General features: G+C 42.5%; 1 protein-coding gene across 1 annotated transcript; it reads right to left on the bottom strand.

The window, feature by feature from the left end:
* Positions 1-651: 651 nt before the first annotated feature.
* On the bottom strand, positions 652-3,227 carry LOC310805032 (type-4 ice-structuring protein-like). The gene is made up of 4 exons (XM_083670541.1): positions 3,189-3,227; positions 2,400-2,473; positions 1,725-1,818; positions 652-1,068 (listed from the first exon to the last, which is right to left on the bottom strand). Exons 2-4 carry the CDS (start codon positions 2,449-2,451, stop codon positions 855-857), a joined length of 360 nt encoding a protein of 119 aa, XP_083526667.1. The 5' UTR covers positions 2,452-2,473; positions 3,189-3,227; the 3' UTR covers positions 652-854.
* Between the last annotated feature and the right edge of the window lie 19,476 nt (positions 3,228-22,703).

Raw genomic sequence — 22,703 nt, forward strand, 5'->3', positions numbered from 1 at the left:
CAAAGAGTTCCGGAACACTCACCACCTAAAGAGCCAAGTGTTCTATGTGGTGTTTACCTAGATACAATACTTTGATTGGCTACAAAATCAAGCATCATCATTATTGCATTTTTGGTGAATAAAGTCATCCATGGCCGTCTAAAATGTTGACCATTTGGGTGACTCACGCACTAATGAGTGAAGGTAAGGGTAAAGGAGGGTCTTAGCACCGCCTGTACCTTAGATGGAAGGCCATGTGCAACTGACACTATGGGCTCTATTTTCAGGTCCAAACGCCGGTGTATTGGACAGTTTAACAGTCTACAGTACTTGGGCTTCCAGAAATCAGTGATATTCATGATGTCAGGAGTAACCCTTCAAAAAACACCTTTTTATGAAAAAAGGGGAACCCTCAAGTGTTGACGTTCAGAGAGACAACATCTCTTCAACTGGAATATGAACCTTAATCTTTGACAGACAAAAATGAAAACTGTTTTTAACAGTAAATACTTTTGATGTTGCAAGAATGGGAACTACAGTACAACATTGTGACAACATTATGACATTATCAAGACTATGATCCCTGATGTTGGCTTCAAACAATAACTAGGAATTAATTTCTGTTAATATGAGTGGACAACTAATTACAAGAGATCAAATTCCATGTTTTAATGGTGCTTTAATTTACTATTGTCTGTCTTTGCATGTGAAGAACTGCTTTGGCACAAATACAATAGACTTAAACAGAAGTTACATGGTTAAATAGCCTTTAGATCAGATGGTCTGGTTGATGGTCTGTTTTCAACCCCTGGTGGACAGTGTTGTGGTTTGTGTGCTTGGACCCCTGGACTCCAGTGACGTTGGAAAGAGCTACTTTATTGACCGATGGCTCTGGCCTGCTCCATCAGCTTGCGGAAGATGTCTTCCAACTGGGCCTCGAGGCTTTCGGCAGCGGGTTTGAGCTGGGCCTGCACGTTGGCAGCCAGGGGCTTGATCTGCTCCTCGATGGTGGAAGCCAGGGGCTTCAGATGTTCCTGGATCTGGGCTGCCAAGGGCTCCAGCTGGGTCTTTCCACTCTCCAACAGGGTCCTGTTTTGAAGGGAGGAGAAGGGGTTTGTCATTAGCAGAAAGGGTTCATTGGTCACATGATGAGTTACCTTGTCCTTCATAAGATCTGACTATCTCAATGCTAATGCCTAGGCTTTAGCTCAGTGGGCTAACACAGTGGTGGCATGCAGAGAAATCTGGTTCAGACCCAGATTGTGACATACAATACACCTCATTAATCAACCATGTGTATACGCAAACTTGACAGGAGATTGTTTAGATTGTTTAGTAAAATCTGTAAAAAAAAAACTAAAAACATTTCGCATTAATTTAAGGTGAAGTCCAGTGCTAGTTTCATTTCCTCATTTTGAAAAACACAAATAAAAAAATAAATTAAAAAAATCTGGGCTTAATGCTTTATTTGCAAACTGTAGTTTCAGCCCCTACTTGTATTAACATATCGAGTCTCCATTTAGGGTCACAAATAACACAACAGCCTGCATTTACTTATCATGGCCTGAAAAAATGATTAAAGGTGCACTTATTCTTCTCCTATTTAGATTAAAGGTGCACTCTCTTTTCACAGTGAGGCCCGAAAATGTTGTTTTGAGAGTGTTGCCAAATGTGTCTGCCACTGAATCATTTCAGTGATATGGTAATCATCGGGCGGGGAGGGCGGGCTCTTCCTCCCTACTCACTGTGCTTGGCTGGCCAGCTCCTGGGTCTTAGCTGTCAGATCTGCAAAATACTGCTTCAGCTTCTCAATCTCTGGAGCCTCCTCAGACTGGCTACCTGTTTGATCCATAGAATGGTTGCATCAGTATAGTGAACACACTGTATACCAATCAGTTAAAGAAACACTTGAAAAGCACAGATATTTACTTTGTGGAAATGTTGTTCTAAATTGTGATCATTTCAAATGAATGAACAATACTGGTACCTTCTTGGTAACAATTGTAACTTATGTGTTACTGTACAGTTACAATTATCTATTGATGAAGTATTATAAAGTTATGCTTAATAAACCCTTAAAAAACATTAATTGAGAATTGTTGCCACTAGAGTCCACAAATGGCTTATTAAATAATATGTTATGTAATGTTTGATATAAAAGAGAACAGAAAAAATACATACAACATAAAACATTTTGATTAAACTTTGAATTTCTTGATACTGTGGGCACTCTCTCCTTTATCCACCAACTGCCATTATTGGTGTTAACTGAAGATCAGTTGGTTTTATTGTGTGCTTGTTATGTTTCAGCTGCTATTATGTATGTCATTAATGTGTCATAAATCATGCAATCATAAAAGCTCCCCCAGGGGAAAAGAAGCGACAGAGTGGACCTTTAAGTTAAAGGAATGTGGTCTTACCATGTGTCAGAGCAAGCACCACGACAAGGGAGGCAACAACAGAGAACTTCATGGCTGCTGATTGGATGAGGCACCTTTGGAGAAAATGAAAAAGAAGTGTTGGCTCTGATTTACTTTATTAGATTTATTTGTAAGGGACTGCATAATAATCAACATTTTTGTAAATGCGCCAGATTTAGTAGCATCCCTAACCCTAACAGGAATATGACCATAATTACATCCACATTTTGTGGAAATAAAGCTGAATATGTATACTGTATATGTATTAGAAAAACATTTTTAAATTTCGAATACATTGTGTGATGTTAATAAGCTTGGACACCCAATCTTGAAACATAGAAGAATGCATCAGATTTTGTACACTACAGGTGACAACTTTCACTGAGGCATGAATACATTTCCCCTAATTAGGCTACTGGTAAGATCTCCTTTTTTTTCCTTTTCGTAGGTGTTAAATACATGACACATTTAATCATGATATAGACACTAGTTTGCTGTCAAACTGTTGTAATTCATCATGAAATATGTATCTTCTGCTCTACTGCTGTGCGTGTACAGTAGTCTCAAAATACATCTTTGGTGTTCTGAACCAGATGAGGCAGAAATGGACATAGGTATGAATAACCATGTTAATCTTCATCCTTATTGACCACCACGGCTCTTTGTGTGATATTAACCTCTTGGACACCCAATCATGAAACATATAAAGATGTATCACCAACCATTTAGAACTTCTTTAAAACAACTAGGTTTCTGGTTCCTAATAATAGAGAAGATGTAACCACTCACCTATGCTGCAGGACAGTTTGGACTGGATGGCACTTTTCTTTGGGATTCCCAACGCTTTTTATAGCCCATGAGGACAAACAGTATTGAACCCCAGTTGTACTGGTGAGTAAGCTAAATCACTGGACTATCATTGGATGTTTGTGCTGGTATGTGTGATAGTGGGCTGACCCTTACCACTCAGCTTGCCATCAAAACAATCCACTCCAAAGTTCAAGAGTCCCCCTGCTGCGTGGGAGGGCTGATTGCTCAAACACAGTAGGCTTCTTATCAAAGCATCTGATTAAAGGAAACATACAGTACATTGAGTCTTGAGCAACAACAGAGACACATGACGACTAAGCTGTTTAAACACAAACATGGCAGATGACTCAGTTCAGGATCCGACTCCAGATGACTCAGTTCAGGATCTGACTCCAGATGACTCAGTTCAGGATCTGACTCCAGATGACTCAGTTCAGGATCCGACTCCAGATGACTCAGTTCAGGATCCGACTCCAGATGACTCAGTTCAGGATCCGACTCCAGATGACTCAGTTCAGGATCCGACTCCAGATGACTCAGTTCAGGATCCGACTCCAGATGAGTCACATGGTCTGTTGAAATTGGCAACTGGTAAAACACAAACAAAGTTATCCATGAGGAAACAGGAATGTTTATCCTACAGAAATGACCAGCTCATTACAGTATTTTGTAATTAACTCATGAATCACTTGTTTATTTCTTTGGGATTCATTATAACAAGCATCACTCGGCACCCAGTTGGTAGCAGGAAGTTGCAGTTACAGATTGTGACAACGTTTTGACCTAAGTGCCAGAAAGTACACATTTTAGTGCAGCGATGTCCAACATTTCATGGATATTATCCCCTTGAGTTACTTTGTTTACATTTACAACACAAGTTTATTTTTCTCTGTGACCGCCGCCAACCCACAGGGAACTTTCATAGCCTAAGGCTTGCTGATCTTTTTGCCAATGTACAAATGTAGAGTCCACACAAGGGAGCCTAATCATCAACTTTGAGTAAGCAGAGTTGGGTTTGTCACAATGGATGAATAAAACAACTTCCAGAATGGCTCTTTAGCCGGTATTATACTGTAGCAACGAGAAACCAGAAGCTACAGGACTGTAACTTTTGAACCTATCAATGACTTCATGATTCCTCTCTGCTCTTCCCATTTACTTATTGGAGGGTTTTCTTTAATAATCTAACTGTTGTCTTGCATACCTCCTAGTCGTGGGCTTGCATACCTCCGAGTAGTGGGCTTGCTTCAGCAACTTTCAATGTCTAGTTGTATGTGTTGTTTTGTGAAACTCCTGTTATGGACAGTACAGTAAGTGCACTATCAAAACACTGACTATGGATATCCAGAGAGAATTTTAAAGTAAGACACATTTAGTTCAGTTGGGAATTCAGGTCAGATGTTGCCTACCACAGTAAGAACAGCACACAAGAGAGAAGCTTCAACTCATGACAATACAAAGATGTAATGTACAGTAACTAGTACAGCTACATTTCCTTCCTGAAACATTAGTAAGTCTACTTCTTAAAGGAGCAGTCCAGTGAAAACTGAGATTTATATCTAATTTTATTCACATTTGGACCAAGGCAGATGACATTAGCATCACCAAAGTATGAACAAATCAATATTATTGCTGTGTCCTTTGAGCTTTATCTGAAAGTACAAGGATCTGTCCTGGGTCTGAATCAGTCAGGGTTTTTTTTGCCGAGTGCAACCTGATGTCACCTTTGCTCATTATCATCTGCCATCATGTTTATCTCAGTTTTCTAATTGCTCCCAAGACAAAACAAAGCTAGGATTGTCTCCAGGTGGATCAACACAGCTTTGTACGCGAGTTACTTGTAAACTACATGAGATATACATTCAAAACACCCACTTAGGTTAAAACAGGTAAACAAGCAGCTTTGAAAATAAACATACGGCTAATAATGTGTATGTTATATGTAATAAGTGAAACTGTGATGTCATAAACTGGAGTTTGCTGGACTTTAAGTTAGAGAAAAATAAAAAATGAGTCATCCCACCGAAATATAATTCAGGTAATGGAATGAATTTCACACATGATGAAAGAGTCAGAAATCTCAAACTGAGGTGGTTGTCAGTAAAGAGACAAAGTATGTTAAAAATAAATATGTATTAGATTTTGTACACTACAGGTGACAACTTTCACTGAGGCATGAATACATTTCCCCTAATTAGGCTACTGGTAAGATCTCCTTTTTTTTCTTTTCGTAGGTGTTAAATACATGACACATTTAATCATGATATAGACACTAGTTTGCTGTCAAACTGTTGTAATTCATCATGAAATATGTATCTTCTGCTCTACTGCTGTGCGTGTACAGTAGTCTCAAAATACATCTTTGGTGTTCTGAACCAGATGAGGCAGAAATGGACATAGGTATGAATAACCATGTTAATCTTCACCCTTGTTGACCACCACAGCTCTTTGTTTGTATTTGTTTGTATTTCTGCCAAATCTGCACAGTGATCACTGCACAGCTGGTATTATAATTGGGTCCATATCAAAATATACTCTCTTGTCCACATATCTGGGATACGGTTACTGATACCTATTTGCACCATACAAACAGTAGCAATGAATATCGCTATTTCAAATGTTGTTGTTACTATTCTACAATGAGTTTTACTCATTGGAAACTTAGTGTCTGTGGCATTGGACAGAAATAGTTTTTTCAATGTGGGCCCAGGGAGCCACAGTAATGTTTTATGAGAAACATGTCAGAGGACCCAGACCCCAGTGAAAAGGTCTTGGGCAAACAAGAATTCTTGCCTCCTGTTGGGGTTTCACAGAGCTTCATACTGAATCAAAGAGCGTGTCCACTGGTGCCAGAGGGGCTGGGCCGCCCCAGCCGGGGTCCTTGAGGGACCAGAGGCGATACTGGGGGATAAGCCTGAATGCAAATACAAAAAGAAAAAGTTGGCAAGTATCGTAACCATGACGACGTTGTGAGCTGTAAATAGAATCTTTCAAACTCATTTCTCAACATGTCTGTGGACTTCATGACACATGCCAATAAAGATAGGATGTATATTACAGTTTATTGTCGTCTGAACAACCTGGTTCTTGAGCAAGACTGCACACGACGAGCACATCTGATGGTCCTCACGAGAGGAGAAGTTAGTCTGATGGTCCTCATGAGAGGAGAAGTTAGTCTGATGGTCCTCATGAGAGGAGAAGTTAGTCTGATGGTCCTCATGAGAGGAGAAGTTAGTCTGATGGTCCTCACGAGAGGAGAAGTTAGTCTGATGGTCCTCATGAGAGGAGAAGTTAGTCTGATGGTCCTCACGAGAGGAGAAGTTAGTCTGATGGTCCTCACGAGGCTGTGGTGAATTTGATTATTATCCACATTAAAAAACAACAACATGATAAAACCAATTATATATTCTATGTTTCATGGGAGTCACAAATGGATTGTGAGAATGATCTCATCTGACTTTAAATGTGTTTAATATAACTTTACAAGAAATCAGGTGGGGTTCGTTCTTCAAACAACAGAACTGTTGTTACTTACAGGTTATAATTTATTTGTCTAATTCATGGGTTTGAGTCGCGTACATAAATACTGTCTTAAAAGAATGTTAATAAACTGTAGATTGGGAGGTTATGGAAAGGTGGTTAGATTATAGAGTTGAGGCAAATCTGTCTGACAGAAGCTTTTGTGAGTCTGGTACCTCTGATCCTTGTTCCCTGCCTGGTACAGTAGGGAGTTACTCAGAAAGAGGTTTTAAGTGCTGTGGAGAGCCTTCCCCAGAGGAACAATGGGGACTGCACTCAGGTTCACACTCTTGAGATTAGAGTTAAAAAACCTCACCAAGGCCATCGAATAAGAGCTGGGTGTTGACATAACAAGCTTCCTGCCTGTGTTCTGTAGGTGTGTTCTTGGTGAACCGTGATGGACCAAACGCCCCAGAGCTAAACATTTTTGTTGTTCTTTCATTGAAGGTGGTTCCCTCGAGATCACTTAAGACTTGAAAGTGTGTAGTGGAGAGCAAAAGCTGATTGGAGAAACTGGTTAACCCTTCGCTCGCTACCGAACATTCAACCTTCATCTGTGCTCTTCGTGGTTTTCGTTATTAATGAGCTGCTTTCCTTTAAAATGACCATGAAAATAGGATTGCAGTCCCTATGTCATGAACTCCTCATCTTCAGCAAGTAGTGCTCCTGTCATGAGCATTTTGAGAACAGTCAGTAATTAGTGGGCTCGCATTAGCAAGTCCAACTCTTGATATTCCAATTACTTATTTTTCTCTCACTTATTATTATTAGTGGGCTTGCTTCAGAACGTCCAACTATTGTTTTGATCATACTTCTTACTATTATTATTACAGGGATAGCTTCAGCAAGTCGAACTCTTGGTATCCCAATTACTTAATTTTCTTTCACAATACACTATTATTGCATGCATGGAGGATTGCCGGCCAAATACTAAACCTGAGTACTTTATTTGTACATTATACACATTTTTCCAATACCTTTGGAGCTCTGAAATAGAGTAAGCATGTTTAAAAAATGTTGTACTTTCTAAATGGTGAACCTAATCTGAAAAAAACCCATTGCATTAAAGCTGAGAATCTGTACATTGACACCATAGTAATTGTTTAATTTCAAATCTAAAATGTTGGAGTATAGAGCTAAAAGAAGACAAAATTCTTCCTCTTTCCAATACTTATGGAGAGCACTGTACTCTCTCTCTCTCTCTCTCTCTCTATTGATCTATCCATCTATCGGACTATGTATAGTCAAAACAATATTTTAATTTGATCATCTACCAAAATAAAACTTTGCAACCCCACAAAGTTTCTTCAGGAACATTAAACCTTTTACAGTTGAGCGATTACAATAGTTGTGAATGCTGGAAGGAGAGGGGGTTTGAGGCATAGAGAAACCCCACCATTCATCATTACTGTTGTGATCTTCCAGGATCAGTTTTTCCCTTTGTACCATTGTTGTGTTGAGAAGCATTTACATATTCATATGAATTTATTCTGGGCCTTTTGCCATAAAACCTGCAAGACAATCGTCTACAGCGATTCTACTTAATCTAAAAGTTGATGAGAGCCCGCATCGCGGGGTCATGCTCTGGGAATACCAAGGCCATTTTTCATCAAGCATTCGGAAGTGTCCGACAGCATTCCAGAGAAAAGGGCCGTTGCTTGATTTTTGAAACACGAAATCTATCACTGTCTCATGTAGTCCAAAACCCTAGAAAATACTAATCCATCAAGCGTATTGGCTCTCTAGCCACAGAGCACTGACCTTGGGCCACAAACAGCTTTACTGATGTAGAACAAGAACAGAGGGTGAATGACTACCACAGGGAGCACTGGCTGGGAGAAGCAAATATGAATGTGATACAACTAAGGTGTGATTTGAATATGGATACGATTATAAAGGTGTGAAAGGTGTTTATGTGGAAACTGATACACAATTAAAGCCAAGAATGTTAGTGCTGTTGTGCATCAGGGAACAAGCTGTAAGATGGCAATGATAATTAATTACATGGTGTTATGAACACATATTCATTGTTCTAAGACTGACATCATGAAAAACAACATGGATGGTTATTGTTTGTGGGGTTGAAGGGGGAGACACCAATTCTGCCACCCTTTCTTGAGATCCCTTCCCCGATGGGCCAAATGACTGTGATCTCTCTGTGATGTTTTACAAGCCTTTGGGAATGTGTTGATGCTGTGGTGTCATTTGAATTGATAGGATGAGGTCTCGTTGGTTCTCTCTGCAAGCAGCTCTTAATTAAATCCTATGGTTTGAAGCCAGGTACAAAAACAGAATGTAGAGGACATTCTTCCTCTTTGGGCCATGGTCAGAAGTCTGGTGTGGTTTTGTGAGTACAGTAACAGATCATGTGGTCTGTCTTTGTTTCTCTCTCTCCCTCTCTCTCTCCCTCTCTACCCCTCTCACTCTCTCCCTCTCTCTACCCCTCTCTCTCTCTCTCCCTCTCTACCTCTCTCTCTTTCTATCATTTACCACAAGGGTAGAATGTAAAATGTTTCTATGATGTGTTTGTCTTGTAATAACTTTAGAGGTTTACAGTATTATTAAAGTCTCATTTGATTCATTCTAACGTGACCACACTTGCACTAATCAACACAAACTCAACAATTCTTTGCACATACTGTAGTGTTGAATAAACTACATGGAGTCAGATTATTAATGTAAAGATATGCTTTTGAGATCCCTATTCCATATGTAGAGATGGGATCCTTATTCCATATGTAGAGATGGAGATCCCTATTCCATATGTAGAGATGGAGATCCCTATTCCATATGTAGAGATGGGGATCCCTATTCCATATGTAGAGATGGAGATCCCTATTCCATATGTAGAGATGGGATCCCTATTCCATATGTAGAGATGGGATCCCTATTCCATATGTAGAGATGGGATCCCTATTCCATATGTAGAGTGATCAGGATGTCTGAAGCCTAAGAAGCTGTTCAGGTCCGTTCTTACACATTGTCATATTGGTTTGTCCTTCACTGATTTCATCGTCTCAGTTGAAATCGTTTGAATCAACACGTAAATTTGCCTGAATATGAATAGCAGTATTTGTAAATACATTATTCATACTCCAGGAGTAACACATACAGGATATTTATGCCTGGCTGTATGCATAATTAATTCTACTCTAAGGCTCTCTGTGGTGAATACATTGTCCTTTACAGAGGTTCTGGTGTTGCCTTCACACTGTAGTGTTGGGTTATCACACTGTAGCGTTGGGTTATCACACGGTAGCGTTGGGTTATCACACGGTAGTGTTGGGTTATCACACTGTAGTGTAGACATATCTTCCTCACTTCATCACCACCATCTCCATTTGCCGTCTAATTTAATCTTCTGAAGAATCTTCCAGCTTTCCCCCAGCCTGTGGTTCTGAAGAATCTTCCAGCTTTCCCCCAGCCTGTGGTTCTGAAGAATCTTCCAGCTTTCCCCCAGCCTGTGGTTCTGAATGAATCTCAGTGTGTTTGTGCACTTTGGAAACCACCGGGATGGAATCACTGACAACTGTATTGTATGTATCGAATACAAACAATTTAGTCGATTTTTATTTCTGCATCACAACTGCATTGCTTCAAGGAAAATGTAGCACAATGTACGAGTCTGGGCATTCTTATGGATGTGTTTCAGTGGCTCTCAATACTTATCTTGATGACCCATAAAACCCTGCGGCATTAGGTAATAGCAGAGGCAACTGAATTACACTGTGACAAAAATCACAGTCAAAGATGCCAGACTGGTAAACTGCAAAGAACATGAATGTTGCCTCCAATCACAACTAAAGACATTGTGTATATTGCCAAGCTCGACATCCATGGGCGCATTGACTGAATGTCTTCATCAGCAGATTCCTTGCTCAAACCTTGTTTCCTGAACATGTCGACAATCTCAAAAGCACACAGCCAGAGGCCAGATGTTCAAGTAATGCAATCTATCAACATGCAAATGTACTGCCAATTCAAACATGTCCCTCAGTCCTGGTGTTAGCTGACTCATCTCAGGTTACACAGTAATAACAGGCAACTCTGATTTTCATAATGGCTGAGACGGAGAGGGCAAATTGAACAATATCCAACATTATGGCTACAATGATTGCCATTTCCCTTTTCCCTGGCAAGTCCCGTTTCAATCTCATGAAACCATCAAGGATAAACAGATGGTGAAAAATGGAAGATGGAAAAATATAGAGGAGAGTAGGAAGAAAAAGTAAATTCACCTCTGCTGCTCCGGGGACCTCAACAAACACCAGCATTCACATTCTAAATGTCAGGATGCGCGTGTCCCAGCCTGTCATGACATGGGGTAAATGGGAGGTTTTAACAGGAAGATTCATGTTATATTGACCGCAATGGGACAGCTTAGAGGAAACCTGTTGTTTCCTTCGAAAACATTGAGCTCCCCTCCTGTGGTAATGTGTGTCATCGATGTCTCTCAGGTGGCGTTCATATTCAACACAGCATACTGAACGGTACAGCAAGCTCTCTGCTGCTCTGCTAATATCCGCAGACACTGCGATTGCTATTTACTGTGTAATCTGCAGAGAGAGAGGAAGCTAGCTACCACACCTCGTCTCCTACTGTATGTCACTGAAGCAGGTGGAACTTCTCGTAAGTCTCACAGATTAGAGGCACATTAACAATGCTATGAGAGGAAGAGATTTTCCTCGCTCAGATTCGCCTCATAAAACGCCGGTCGTTAGCACTGATCCTGCTCTCTCATCGTCTGGTAGCTACATTAGAGAGAATTCTACCTTTTAAAGCAACATTAATCTCTTTTACCCATTTGGGGAACCGTTTTTGGTACTAGTAAGTGGGAAACATATTTGCTCCTCATGCCCATTCTGAGGAGGTCAATGTTCATCCCCTGCAAAGATGTCCATAAGAACAGATGACAGACACTGTACAGTAGCTGTCTTGTCTGTGCAGTAGCTGTCTTGTCTGTACAGTAGCTGTCTTGTCTGTGCAGTGTCTTGTCACTCATTAAACCAGAGACAGCAAGATCACTCTCAGTAAACAAGGCGTTTTAAGCTAAGACACCTCAACATTCACTAAACACGTACATGGAAGTTGCATACAGTCTGCGACATTCTTCAGAGAAATGTGGGTTTGAGGTAGACTATAGATCAGGACCGACTGTCTGACAAAGGACTGAAGAATGGACTCAAGGTGTGGATGGAGGACATCAATAAAACATGAGGTGGAGGAACTTCCTGTCTTAAAAAACGGTGTTATTTATGTAGCCGCTCTAGCCTACTCCTAGATCTAATCCGGGGCGTACAAAAGCCCGTGATCTATGCCTCACGACTTATCAGATCTCAGAGGGCTTAAATTGGCGAAGGGGGAGACGCTAGCGTTGTTGCTAATTAATAGCCTGGTTGTCTGGGCGCCACCTACTCTCATCGGAGCAGTTGCTTCTCTACGGCAGCTATCTACCATCTTGATAAAGAAGGGTGAGGTGATATTGAAAACAGGTTTGCAAGAAATCTATTTATTATAAGATCGCTAGGCCCCAAGGTGGCTTATAGGGGATAATTGATATGTATTAGGAATGCTAAATCTGCTTTGTAAAGTCAAAGAGAGAGGTCTGGCAACTTAAAAGGAAGACGAAAAGATGGGGAATCTTTAAAGACTCGCTCATCCTCTGAGGGCCATGTTTTAAAAGTTGTCTCTCCAGAAAAGATATTTCACACAAAGATTAGACCAGTGTTATCTCACATTAAGAGATAAAGTTAAGCTCACAACATTTAAACCCAGGCTAAGACTGCATAAATATACCCAACAGACACTGTTTAACTCTTTTCCGGTCTCTCTCTCTCTCTCTCCCCAATGGCATTCAACAACAAGATACACATTCAAATGTAACAGTATGCTTTTGTCAACTGAAGTCCATTGGGACTTTCCAGGGAGAGAAAATAGAAGCTTCCACTTGCAGCAGATTCCCCCACACTTCAGTCAGGAATTCATGAAGCAAACATTCACCAATGCTTTCACAGCTACTAGCATTTTAATGAGTTACTTTAAAAGTTCAGTATTCCGAGACTAGTAGGAAGTGAACATTAGGGGGGGTAGCAGGGAATATGTGGACAATTGACATCAGCATGTGGTGGGCTAAACAGAGTGCCTCTGTAGAAGGAGAAACAATAACATTTGTATGGAAGCTGGTATATGTCGTGCCGATGTTTAACTGATGGTTGGCAAAGGAGCTTCTAGACACACTTCACCTGATGTGTTACAGACGGAAATACATCAGGTCTGTCGTTTCCTTACTCTGTCCATCATGCAGACAGGGTTTCTTCTTTGGCATCTCCTGCCTTCTCTCTTCTCTCTCTCCTTCTCTCTCCTGCCTTCTCTCCTTCTCTCTCCTGCCTTCTCTCTTCTCTCTCTCCTTCTCTCTCCTGCCTTCTCTCTCCTGCCTTCTCTCTCTCTTCTCTCTCTCCTTCTCTCTCTCTCCTTCTCTCTCCTGCCTTCTCTCTCCTTCTCTCTCCTGCCTTCTCTCTCCTTCTATCTCCTGCCTTCTATCTCCTGCCTTCTCTCTCCTTCTATCTCCTGCCTTCTCTCTCCTGCCTTCTCTCTCCTTCTCTCTTCTCTCTCCTGCCTTCTCTCTCCTGCCTTCTCTCTCCTTCTCTCTTCTCTCTCCTGCCTTCTCTCTCCTTCTCTCTCCTGCCTTCTCTCTCCTGCCTTCTCTCTCCTTCTATCTCCTGCCTTCTCTCTCCTGCCTTCTCTCTCCTTCTCTCTCCTGCCTTCTCTCTCCTGCCTTCTCTCTCCTGCCTTCTCTCTCCTTCTCTCTCCTGCCTTCTCTCTCCTGCCTTCTCTCTCCTTCTCTCTCCTGCCTTCTCTCTCCTTCTATCTCCTGCCTTCTCTCTCCTGCCTTCTCTCTCCTTCTCTCTCCTGCCTTCTCTCTCCTTCTCTCTCCTGCCTTCTCTCTTCTCTCTCCAAATTAAATCAAAGAGTTGTTTGGGGTACATACATATTTTACAAAGGCTGCATTTAATGGATGTATATTCAAAGTAGCACAAAGATATAGTAAAAACAAAGGTTTGGGGTACAGTAAAAACAAACCTCCACTGCCATTAGACTCCTCACTGGCTGATTCCAGATCTCATCATTTGTACAAGTGGTATACAGTATACACCAAGGAAATACACTATTGGTAAAATACACCACTGGTAAAATACACCACTGGTAAAATACACCACTGGTAAAATACACCACTCCCTGATTCTCTCTTGCTCTTTCATCTTGCTCTTGACTGAGTTGGGAGGATGAGAAGGTTGGATAAAACTCTTTCTTTGTTTTGTGTTCAACTTCATGCACATTTACCCAAACCTTAAAACACATCGATACAAATGAATCAGCAATTTCTCAAAGTTGGGGTAATCAATACATTCCACATTACATCCAATCTTACAAGAGAAATACATGTTGCCCACCATTTATTACTTCTGGATTCACACCAAAGACAAATACTTTCTGTGCACAATACTGTCAAAATGAGTATGAAGTTATCTCATTTTCATAACAATTAAGGCCTTTTGACTGAAACCTTTGTAAAATGTTGTAGAGGACTTACCCATGCTGAATCTTTCTCCATCTACCTGACTCCCAGAAAGTCCACATACCCAATACTCTATCCCTATGGCAACCCCTGTATGATGTCATCGTATGGAACATCACATCATTGTGACATCACATCAAGCTGTAACACATGTGTTTGAGCCTATGCGGTTGCGGTGTGTAGATTTGTTCTCTAGTTAGTAATACAAAGGCTGCATTTGATGGATGCATGTTCAAAGTAGCTCTTTTTCACATGTTATAATAAAACCAAAGATATTATCAAAACAAAGTTTTGGGGTACAGTAAAAACAAAGATATTAAGTTTTGGGGTACAGTAAAAACAAACTTCCACTGTGATTAGACTCCCCTCAGGTGTATGATTCCAGTTCTCAGAATGAGCCGTGAGTCAGGAAATGTGCTGTTTTACAAACGGTTTTAACCGTCATTAGCGATGCTTTTTTCTTTTCTTTTCTATTAAATGGCCGCCACGTAGACTTGAGTCATCACCATCAGGTGTCGTACCGTACATAAACTCCTCACAATGTCTTGTAACTCTTGCATGGTCACAGCACATTGGGATTCCTAATGAAATCTAGGATCAGGTATGATCGAGTGTCTGTCACACAGGGATGAGCAAATCCTTCTAAATCCTTATTAATCATATTAGATCTTTTGGAGGCTCTTGGGGGATAAATGTAAAGTTCTTTATTCCTATCATGTCCAATCTTCTCCGCCTTACAAGTCGTCAATCAATCCCTTTAATCTAAACAGTTTAACAAGTCGGTCTGGTTACAGATGAACAGAACACACCACTGGCAGTACATCACTCACACATTAAAACACCATTAATCCAGTGCTCTTTTCTCTTCCCCTCCTCTCTCTCTCTCTCCTCCTCGCTCTCCCTCCTCCTCTCACCACAGGAACAGAGAAAGGAGAAAGCAAGTCAAGGAAAGTAAAGTCTCCTGGAGTTTTCTCGATGCATCTCGTGACCCCTGTACGTGCCCACTGACCCCTGACAAACCCTCCACATCCTGTCACTACGTGCCAGCGTGTCTGCCGGCGCCAGCTGACACGCAGGAGGGCAGGAGCTCGGCTCAGAGACGGCAGCGCTCTGCGGGTCTCCATGGCATCAATACACGTCACGTTGATATTCTCGGCACATTGCACAGCCATGATTATGATGGATACCAACTGACAACAGAGGTCTGAGGTGCCATTTGTAATTGGTCGGTGCGTGGAAATGTTTCCCGTGTCCCATGAGATGTCTAATCAGATAGCGGACCAGCAGTAATTATCCCTGCCCACCTACGGCACGGGGAAACATGGCACTGAAGAATCAGCCCGCTCACTCTGTCGCCCGTTTCATCTTGCAGGAGAGATGCTGCAGTAATCAGCTCACCTCGTGCCTCTCTATTTATTCCTCAAGCTTGACACCTGCCTTGACTGCGCAGCGCACTCAATTAAATTACCGCTAACAGTTAGCGCTCTGTGAAACCAAAAGCTCAGGAATACATTAGGAGTAAATGCAAATCTTAATGTTGTTAGGGTAATGGCGATACCTGTAACTTCTGCAATTATACCGTATGACATTGTAATGTTTATTTAAATTCCCCCAAAATATATCTAAACACATTTTTATCAGGTCGCTTAGGGCAAGACGAGGCCACTTGCAACGGCATAATGAATTCCTTGGTGCTTTAAGAGTTGTAACCTGAGATGTGAGAATAAACCACTACGACCGGTGATGTGATTGGAAACAGGGAAGCAGAAACAACAATGGCCAGCACACATTCAACACCAGCCTGTTCCCCAGAGGCGGAAACAGCAGGTGCTCTGAAATTCAACATTTTAGTTTTTCAGTTTATCTTCCGAGGTACGACGGGTAATTCCAGAAAAACCTTGTTGCTTCTCAGGGGATAACAATGTAAAGCAGTGACACACCAGTCCTATTAATGCGTGTAAAATGTGTAGAGCGTAGATACAGCTGTGAACCAGCCGGACTGGCCTATATTACTGCCACATAATCTGATCATTCATCCTCTGGAGCTATCGCAGCAGCACAGGACTGTATGGTGCAATGTGAATCGAAAATGTTTAACTTAAAAAAAAGTTTAAACAAGAAAACCCATTAAGGGTAGATTCATAGCTCATACTGTAGGCTGCCTTTCATATTTACTGCTTGTTGTAGCAGAAAATACATGTATTAAAGGACAGCGCAGGTATTAAAGCACGTAGGCACATTTACTCCCCTGCGAAGGCTCTTCAATACCTTTCAGTCCGTTTCATCAATTCACTTCATGCTGTAGATTTCCTTTTCCTGACATATTGAATAAGAAAAAAAGGTTTTCATCTTTAAATTACCGCCATTGTGTAACTGAGTTGAGATGGTAAAACTCACTCCCCTCAAGTTCAAATACCCCACCACCCACCCGTGCTGTGAATGGCAGCTTTTCGATAGCGCAGCTGGTTAACATCGGTAGCGTAGCTGGTTAACATCGGTAGCGTAGCTGGTTAACATCGGTAGAGTAGCTGGTTAACATCGGTATCGTAGCTGGTTAATATCGGTAGTGTAGCTGGTTAACATCGGTAGAGTAGCTGGTTAACATCGGTAGAGTAGCTGGTTAACATCGGTAGCGTAGCTGGTTAACATCGGTAGCGTAGCTGGTTAACATCGGTAGAGTAGCTGGTTAACATCGGTAGAGTAGCTGGTTAACATCGGTAGCGTAGCTGGTTAACATCGGTAGAGTAGCTGGTTAACATCGGTAGAGTAGCTGGTTAACATCGGTAGCGTAGCTGGTTAACATCGGTAGAGTAGCTGGTTAACATCGGTAGAGTAGCTGGTTAACATCGGTAGAGTAGCTGGTTAACGTCGGTAGAGTAGCTGGTTAACATCGGTAGCGTAGCTGGTTAACATCGGTAGAGTAGCTGGTTAACATCGGTAGAGTAGCTGGTTAACATCGGTAGAGTAGCTGGTTAACATCGGTAGAGTAGCTGGTTAACATCGGTAGAGTAGCTGGTTAACATCGGTAGTGTAGCTGGTTAACATCGGGTATTTGAGGAGACGGTCACGTGTGTTGGCACGTCAGAGGTCGCAAATGTGAGAGTCGGTCGGAGCGACAGTTGGTAACGACTTGATGTCTGTTTCAGTTGCAGTAAAGCTGATGCAAATTGCGTCTTGACTGAAATTGGTCAAATGTAGCAACTATGTGTCATTGTGCAAAAATGTTACCTTCGTTTTTTTGCTTTTCTCTTTTGGGAAGTGTTGATGATGGGTTTGGACTATTCGCTCTGAGTAAATTGTGTACACGGACATCCATCTGCATAATCTGACCAGAGTGTAGTTGGGGAGCTGCTCTGCATGCAGGGCACAGACGAATGGTTTAAGAAACTTCCACACCAAAATGCACTCATGCAAAAACTGGATATCCAGAGAGAGAGAGAGAGAGAGAGAGAGAGAGAGAGAGAGAGAGAGAGAGAGAGAGAGAGAGAGAGAGAGAGAGAGAGAGAGAGAGAGACAGAGACAGAGACAGAGACAGAGACAGAGACAGAGACAGAGACAGAGACAGAGAGAGAGAGAGAGGCTACTTCTCACTAGGGTGGGTTTTACTCATGCTAGATCAATGGGAGGAACATCAGAAAGCACAGTGGATGTTTGAACGGCTCTGCAGATTGACATGATATACTGGATGTACATTGAAGGAATGGATTTAAGATCGTACTGTATAACACAGCAGTTCTGAAGCTCATTGGCTGCACTCAAAATGCAGGACTGGAGCAGCCATTCCATAGATATGACCTGCTAATCAAATACACACAGCAGAATAGTCTTCTACTGTATTACTGAGGGAATGCATATTATTACATTTGAGTCGGGTTTAACCGTATGGGGTTCAACCATATGCTTCGAGGCCATTTTAAGATTTGCTTGCATAGAGCCAGTCTTGATTCTGTACCATGTGGATACAGTACAGCTACAGCAGGCTGAGATAAGCACATTTAAATGGTCTATTAGAGAGACAGAGAGAGAGAGAGAGAGAGAGAGACAGAGAGAGAGAGAGAGAGAGATAGAGCCTCCACCTCCAATCTTCTACAGGGGTCCGTCCTTTCCATGGGGGGAGGGGAGGGGGGGTCGGGGGCCTTGCAGACAACTGTAGGGGGTTTGAGTGACAGGAAGGGGGGAATGAGGGAGGGGGGGACCATTTAAATTGAGCGATTTAAGTGCTGTGGAAAGTACAGTACTTATGCTTAGCATACTCCTACTGATGGAGGCAGGGAGGAGCGGTGGAGGAGATCAGCAGGTCTTACTGGGATCATCCAGAGGAGCCCCAGGCTTACTCACACATCATTATGATTGATGGGCCTCACTAGCGATTAGCCCCATGAGTGCCCAGGCTCAGGCTGCCATTACGTAAGACTAAAGACCCTCCAGAACCGACTGTGCTATGCTGAACTCTACCATATTCACACTAAGACGGACAGGGACGTCTGGAGCAGCTTAGCTGACTGGTAGCTTATTGGAAGGAGCTAAGAGTCCCTTCCCTGGCGTGAGCCTATGGCTCAGAGCTGGACATCACACACACAGGAGGACACCGTTGGTGGTAGACTGTGGGATTACGTAATGAGTCCCCTCCGACTCTGGCCTCTGTTCCTGGCCAAGCTCACAGGTTTGGCTGAGCGCTTGCATGCCAGAAGTGTCTGAAGGGCACGGTTTGTCATTTTGAGACTATTACATTGACTCCATTGTGCCAGGCAATCTCAATCAAGCACAGAGAAGTATTTGAATTTGTTTCAAATACTATTTCAACCGAGGTCTGCTTTCGTCACGTGTTCTGTGGCACCCATTTCATTGTTTGCTCTTGTTCACGGCTGAGCGTTTTGGAGAAGGCTTTTTGTCATCTCGGGGGAAGAAAAGTTCATGTTCAGAAAACTCGAGACAATAGCGTCTGGGAACAGCAAAGCTAGTTACAAGCATGTGTTTTGTTTCCCTGGTAAATGAAGCTGAAACATGGTTAAGATTGTTCTCTCAACAGTGAACTGAATTAACATTAATTTGCATCTGCGTTGTTGTTCCTTCTAACTTTCTGGGGATTCTCGGTATGCAGAAAATGACATTTCTGATCAACATTAATATGCGCCAGTCTGCAGAGTCATGATAAAGTAAATGTCTCTGCGGTGAAGCAGAGCTGCTAGTGCCACTGGGACTCAAGATGGTCGACTAATTCCCTTTGAAAACAAACTCACTGTCTCCATTAGTGGAAAAGTAAAATGCCAGCGATCATACAGTGATACAGTTGCACTACATCTTAGATTTCAGACAAATTGCCTGACAACATGAAAATGAAATCTTCTGATGTACTGTTGAATGTCTCCTACATGATGAATACCACAAAATATTCATTAACTCTGATCAATGAGTCTCGAACCTAAACCGAATGCATACATATTGTCACATATTGCAATCATAGTTGTATAGACATCTTCTTTCTTTTCTTCTTCTTCTTTCTTTTCTGATTATTTGTTATTGTATTTGGAGGGCAACCAGTTTTATTGTATGATAGAATGGGGCAACAGAATGCAACTGTAGATTAATGGTACTGATCGATGCCCGGCTACAGATTATGTCATTATTATTTGCTCAATACTGGTGGTTCAACTATCATTACTGTAAACTTACTCAAATAAAAATATGATAAAAAAAACACAGCAGATGTTAACTACTGTATATCTGGAAATTGATTATATGGAAATATATGGAAATCATTAGCTATTGCTCCCAAATGCTCAAGCAAATTTAAATCATGTTCTGTTCCCCTATACATAATGCATAATGATGTCATGTTGAGTAATGTTTCACATCTGCCAAAGATTCAGTCTTGTTTACTGCCAATATCATTGTATGTAGAGTAGATGTTTGAGAGTGACTTCTGAGAGTGACTTCTGAGAGTGACTTCTGAGAGTGACTTCTGAGAGTGGCTTCTGAGAGTGACTTCTGAGAGTGACTTCTGAGAGTGACTTCTGAGAGTGACTTCTGAGAGTGACTTCTGAGAGTGACTTCTGAGAGTGACTTCTGAGAGTGACTTCTGAGAGTGACTTCTGAGAGTGGCTTCTGAGAGTGACTTCTGAGAGTGACTTCTGAGAGTGACTTCTGAGAGTGACTTCTGAGAGTGACTTCTGAGAGTGGCTTCTGAGAGTGGCTTCTGAGAGTGACTTCTGAGAGTGGCTTATGACCAGATTAACAGGAATTGAATTACATAGTTTCATATCAAAGTGGGATGCCAATGAACATCTACTCTGAGAGCAAAAACGACAAGTTAAAGGTGGACTATGACATGGCGTCACGCCCACGAAAACAAGGCAACTTTCATCAGACATATGATAGTGAACAACAACACCGTTTGTTACAGTAGAGAGTTCAACAGTACAACTGAATTCTTACTCACAGGCTCCACTTCGCAATAACAAACTTACTTTTGGGTAAACGCTTCAGTGCTCCAGGGCCATTCTGGCAGACGGTTGAAGGCTTACCTTGGCAATGTTTCCACCACTGATTTCACAACACAAAATAAGCAGCATGGACAGTGGTCATGAATGATTGATTGATTGACATCACTATGGACGAAACATTATTTTGCAAGCATATACAGCGTATGTGCCTGTGGTTTAAATCATTTCATTGAAATCGATACGACATATTGAAATAATAGAGGAGACAGATGTTGCATGGCTGAAGATTCTCACCAAGCACAATTAACACCCTCATTAGGAGTTTCAGTAACTTCTAACTAAGAATAAACTTGGCGCATTATTCTCCACAAATCAATTCCACCTCAAAGCAGTTGGGCTATGGCAAAGAACAGGCTATTTAGTTGTTAATTAAAGCTTAATGATAATGATGAGATTCCATTTTTTTTAAGAACGACTGCCTTCAAAGTGAAGGTTTTATAGCCAAAGGGCAGAGGAATTCCATAGACAAATCTATCTTGAATACAACTCAAAGATGATTTCTTTTGGCCACCAGAGTGGTGTGATTTTCCGAGTGCATAAGGTCTGGAACGAGATACGAGATATGCGTGCACCTTTTCTGTCTTGGAATGTGAGTCAGAAGTGCGTGTGGGGAAATCAGAGTTGACCCCAATGTGACCCCTACTTGACTTGTGAGTCAAAAGCCTTTTCTCAATTGTTAGGAAGACCACTTCAGACCCTTCACCCACATCCTCTCCTCTGGCCTTCAATCACATCCTACTGAAATCTAGGTCCCTCCCCTTAGATATTTCCTCGAGGCTCTGGGTACAGGGTCAGACATCTTCGGTGCCCCTGGAGCAGTTAGGGGTTAAGTGCCTTGCTCAAGGGCACAAAGGCAGATACTCAACAAATCAAGTGGACAGAGGAGAGGACGTGAGGAGAGGACGGAGGAGAGGAGGGAGGAGAGGAGGGAGGAGAGGACGGAGGAGAGGAGGGAGGAGAGGAGGACGGAGGAGAGGAGGGAGGAGAGGACAGAGGAGGGGACGGGGAGGGGAGGGAGGAGAGGACAGAGGAGAGGAGGGAGGAGAGGACGGAGGAGAGGAGGGAGGAGAGGAGGACGGAGGAGAGGAGGGAGGAGAGGACAGAGGAGGGGACGGGGGAGGAGAGGACAGAGGAGAGGAGGACAGAGGAGGGGACAGAGGAGAGGACGGAGGAGAGGAGGACGGGGGAGAGGATGCGAGGAGAGGACGGAGGAGTGGATGGAGGAGGGGACGGAGGAGGGGACGGAGGAGGGGAGGGAGGAGAGGACGGAGGAGGGGAGGAAGGAGAGGACGGAGGAGGGGACGGAGGAGGGGAGGGAGGAGAGGACGGAGGAGAGGAGGAAGGAGAGGACGGAGGAGAGGATGGAGGAGGGGAGGACGGAGGAGAGTCGTGTTCACAACAATTGAGAAAAGGCTAAAGTCATCCCAGACAGGATGAGAGATGAAGGCTGCCGCTACTGGAAGCCATTTTCCTCTCATTCTTTCTGAAGAGGTTCTGCAGAGTGAGAAGTGGTCTAATTATCCCTTTATCCAAAGGTGACATGTGGTCTAAGAGCCATCAAAGAAATAGGGATAACACTTTGAATCCATTATGAGTCATACTGATGCATTTCCTGAGGTGCACAGAATCACTCTGTGGTCTTTATTTATGTCACCATTTGATGTAATGAGACCGGCTCTTTTCTCCGTCTCTTCGTCCTCATAATGCAAGGCTGACCTCCCTCCCTTCACTACAACATGCCAGAGGCCCCTTCTCTCACTACAACATGCCAGAGGCCCCTTCTCTCACTACGACAGACATTTTAATCCAGCTGTTGCTCACATTTATGATCTCTTACTGTGTCCATCTCAATCCAGAGCATGATCCCCCCCCCCCTGCCTGCCCCCCCCCCCCCCA

This window comes from Argentina silus (genome assembly GCF_951799395.1).
Source record: "Argentina silus genome assembly, chromosome: 5".
NCBI lineage: Eukaryota > Metazoa > Chordata > Actinopteri > Argentiniformes > Argentinidae > Argentina > Argentina silus.

Bases quoted from the DNA above. Each gene is read 5' to 3' on its own strand.
- LOC310805032 (XM_083670541.1), bottom strand. From the start codon at position 2,451: ATGAAGTTCTCTGTTGTTGCCTCCCTTGTCGTGGTGCTTGCTCTGACA. The intron at 1,819-2,399 runs GTAAGACCACAT...TGGATCAAACAG, and splicing joins GGTGCTTGCTCTGACACATG to GTAGCCAGTCTGAGGAGGCT. The intron at 1,069-1,724 runs GTGAGTAGGGAG...CCTTCAAAACAG, and splicing joins GAGCTGGCCAGCCAAGCACA to GACCCTGTTGGAGAGTGGAA.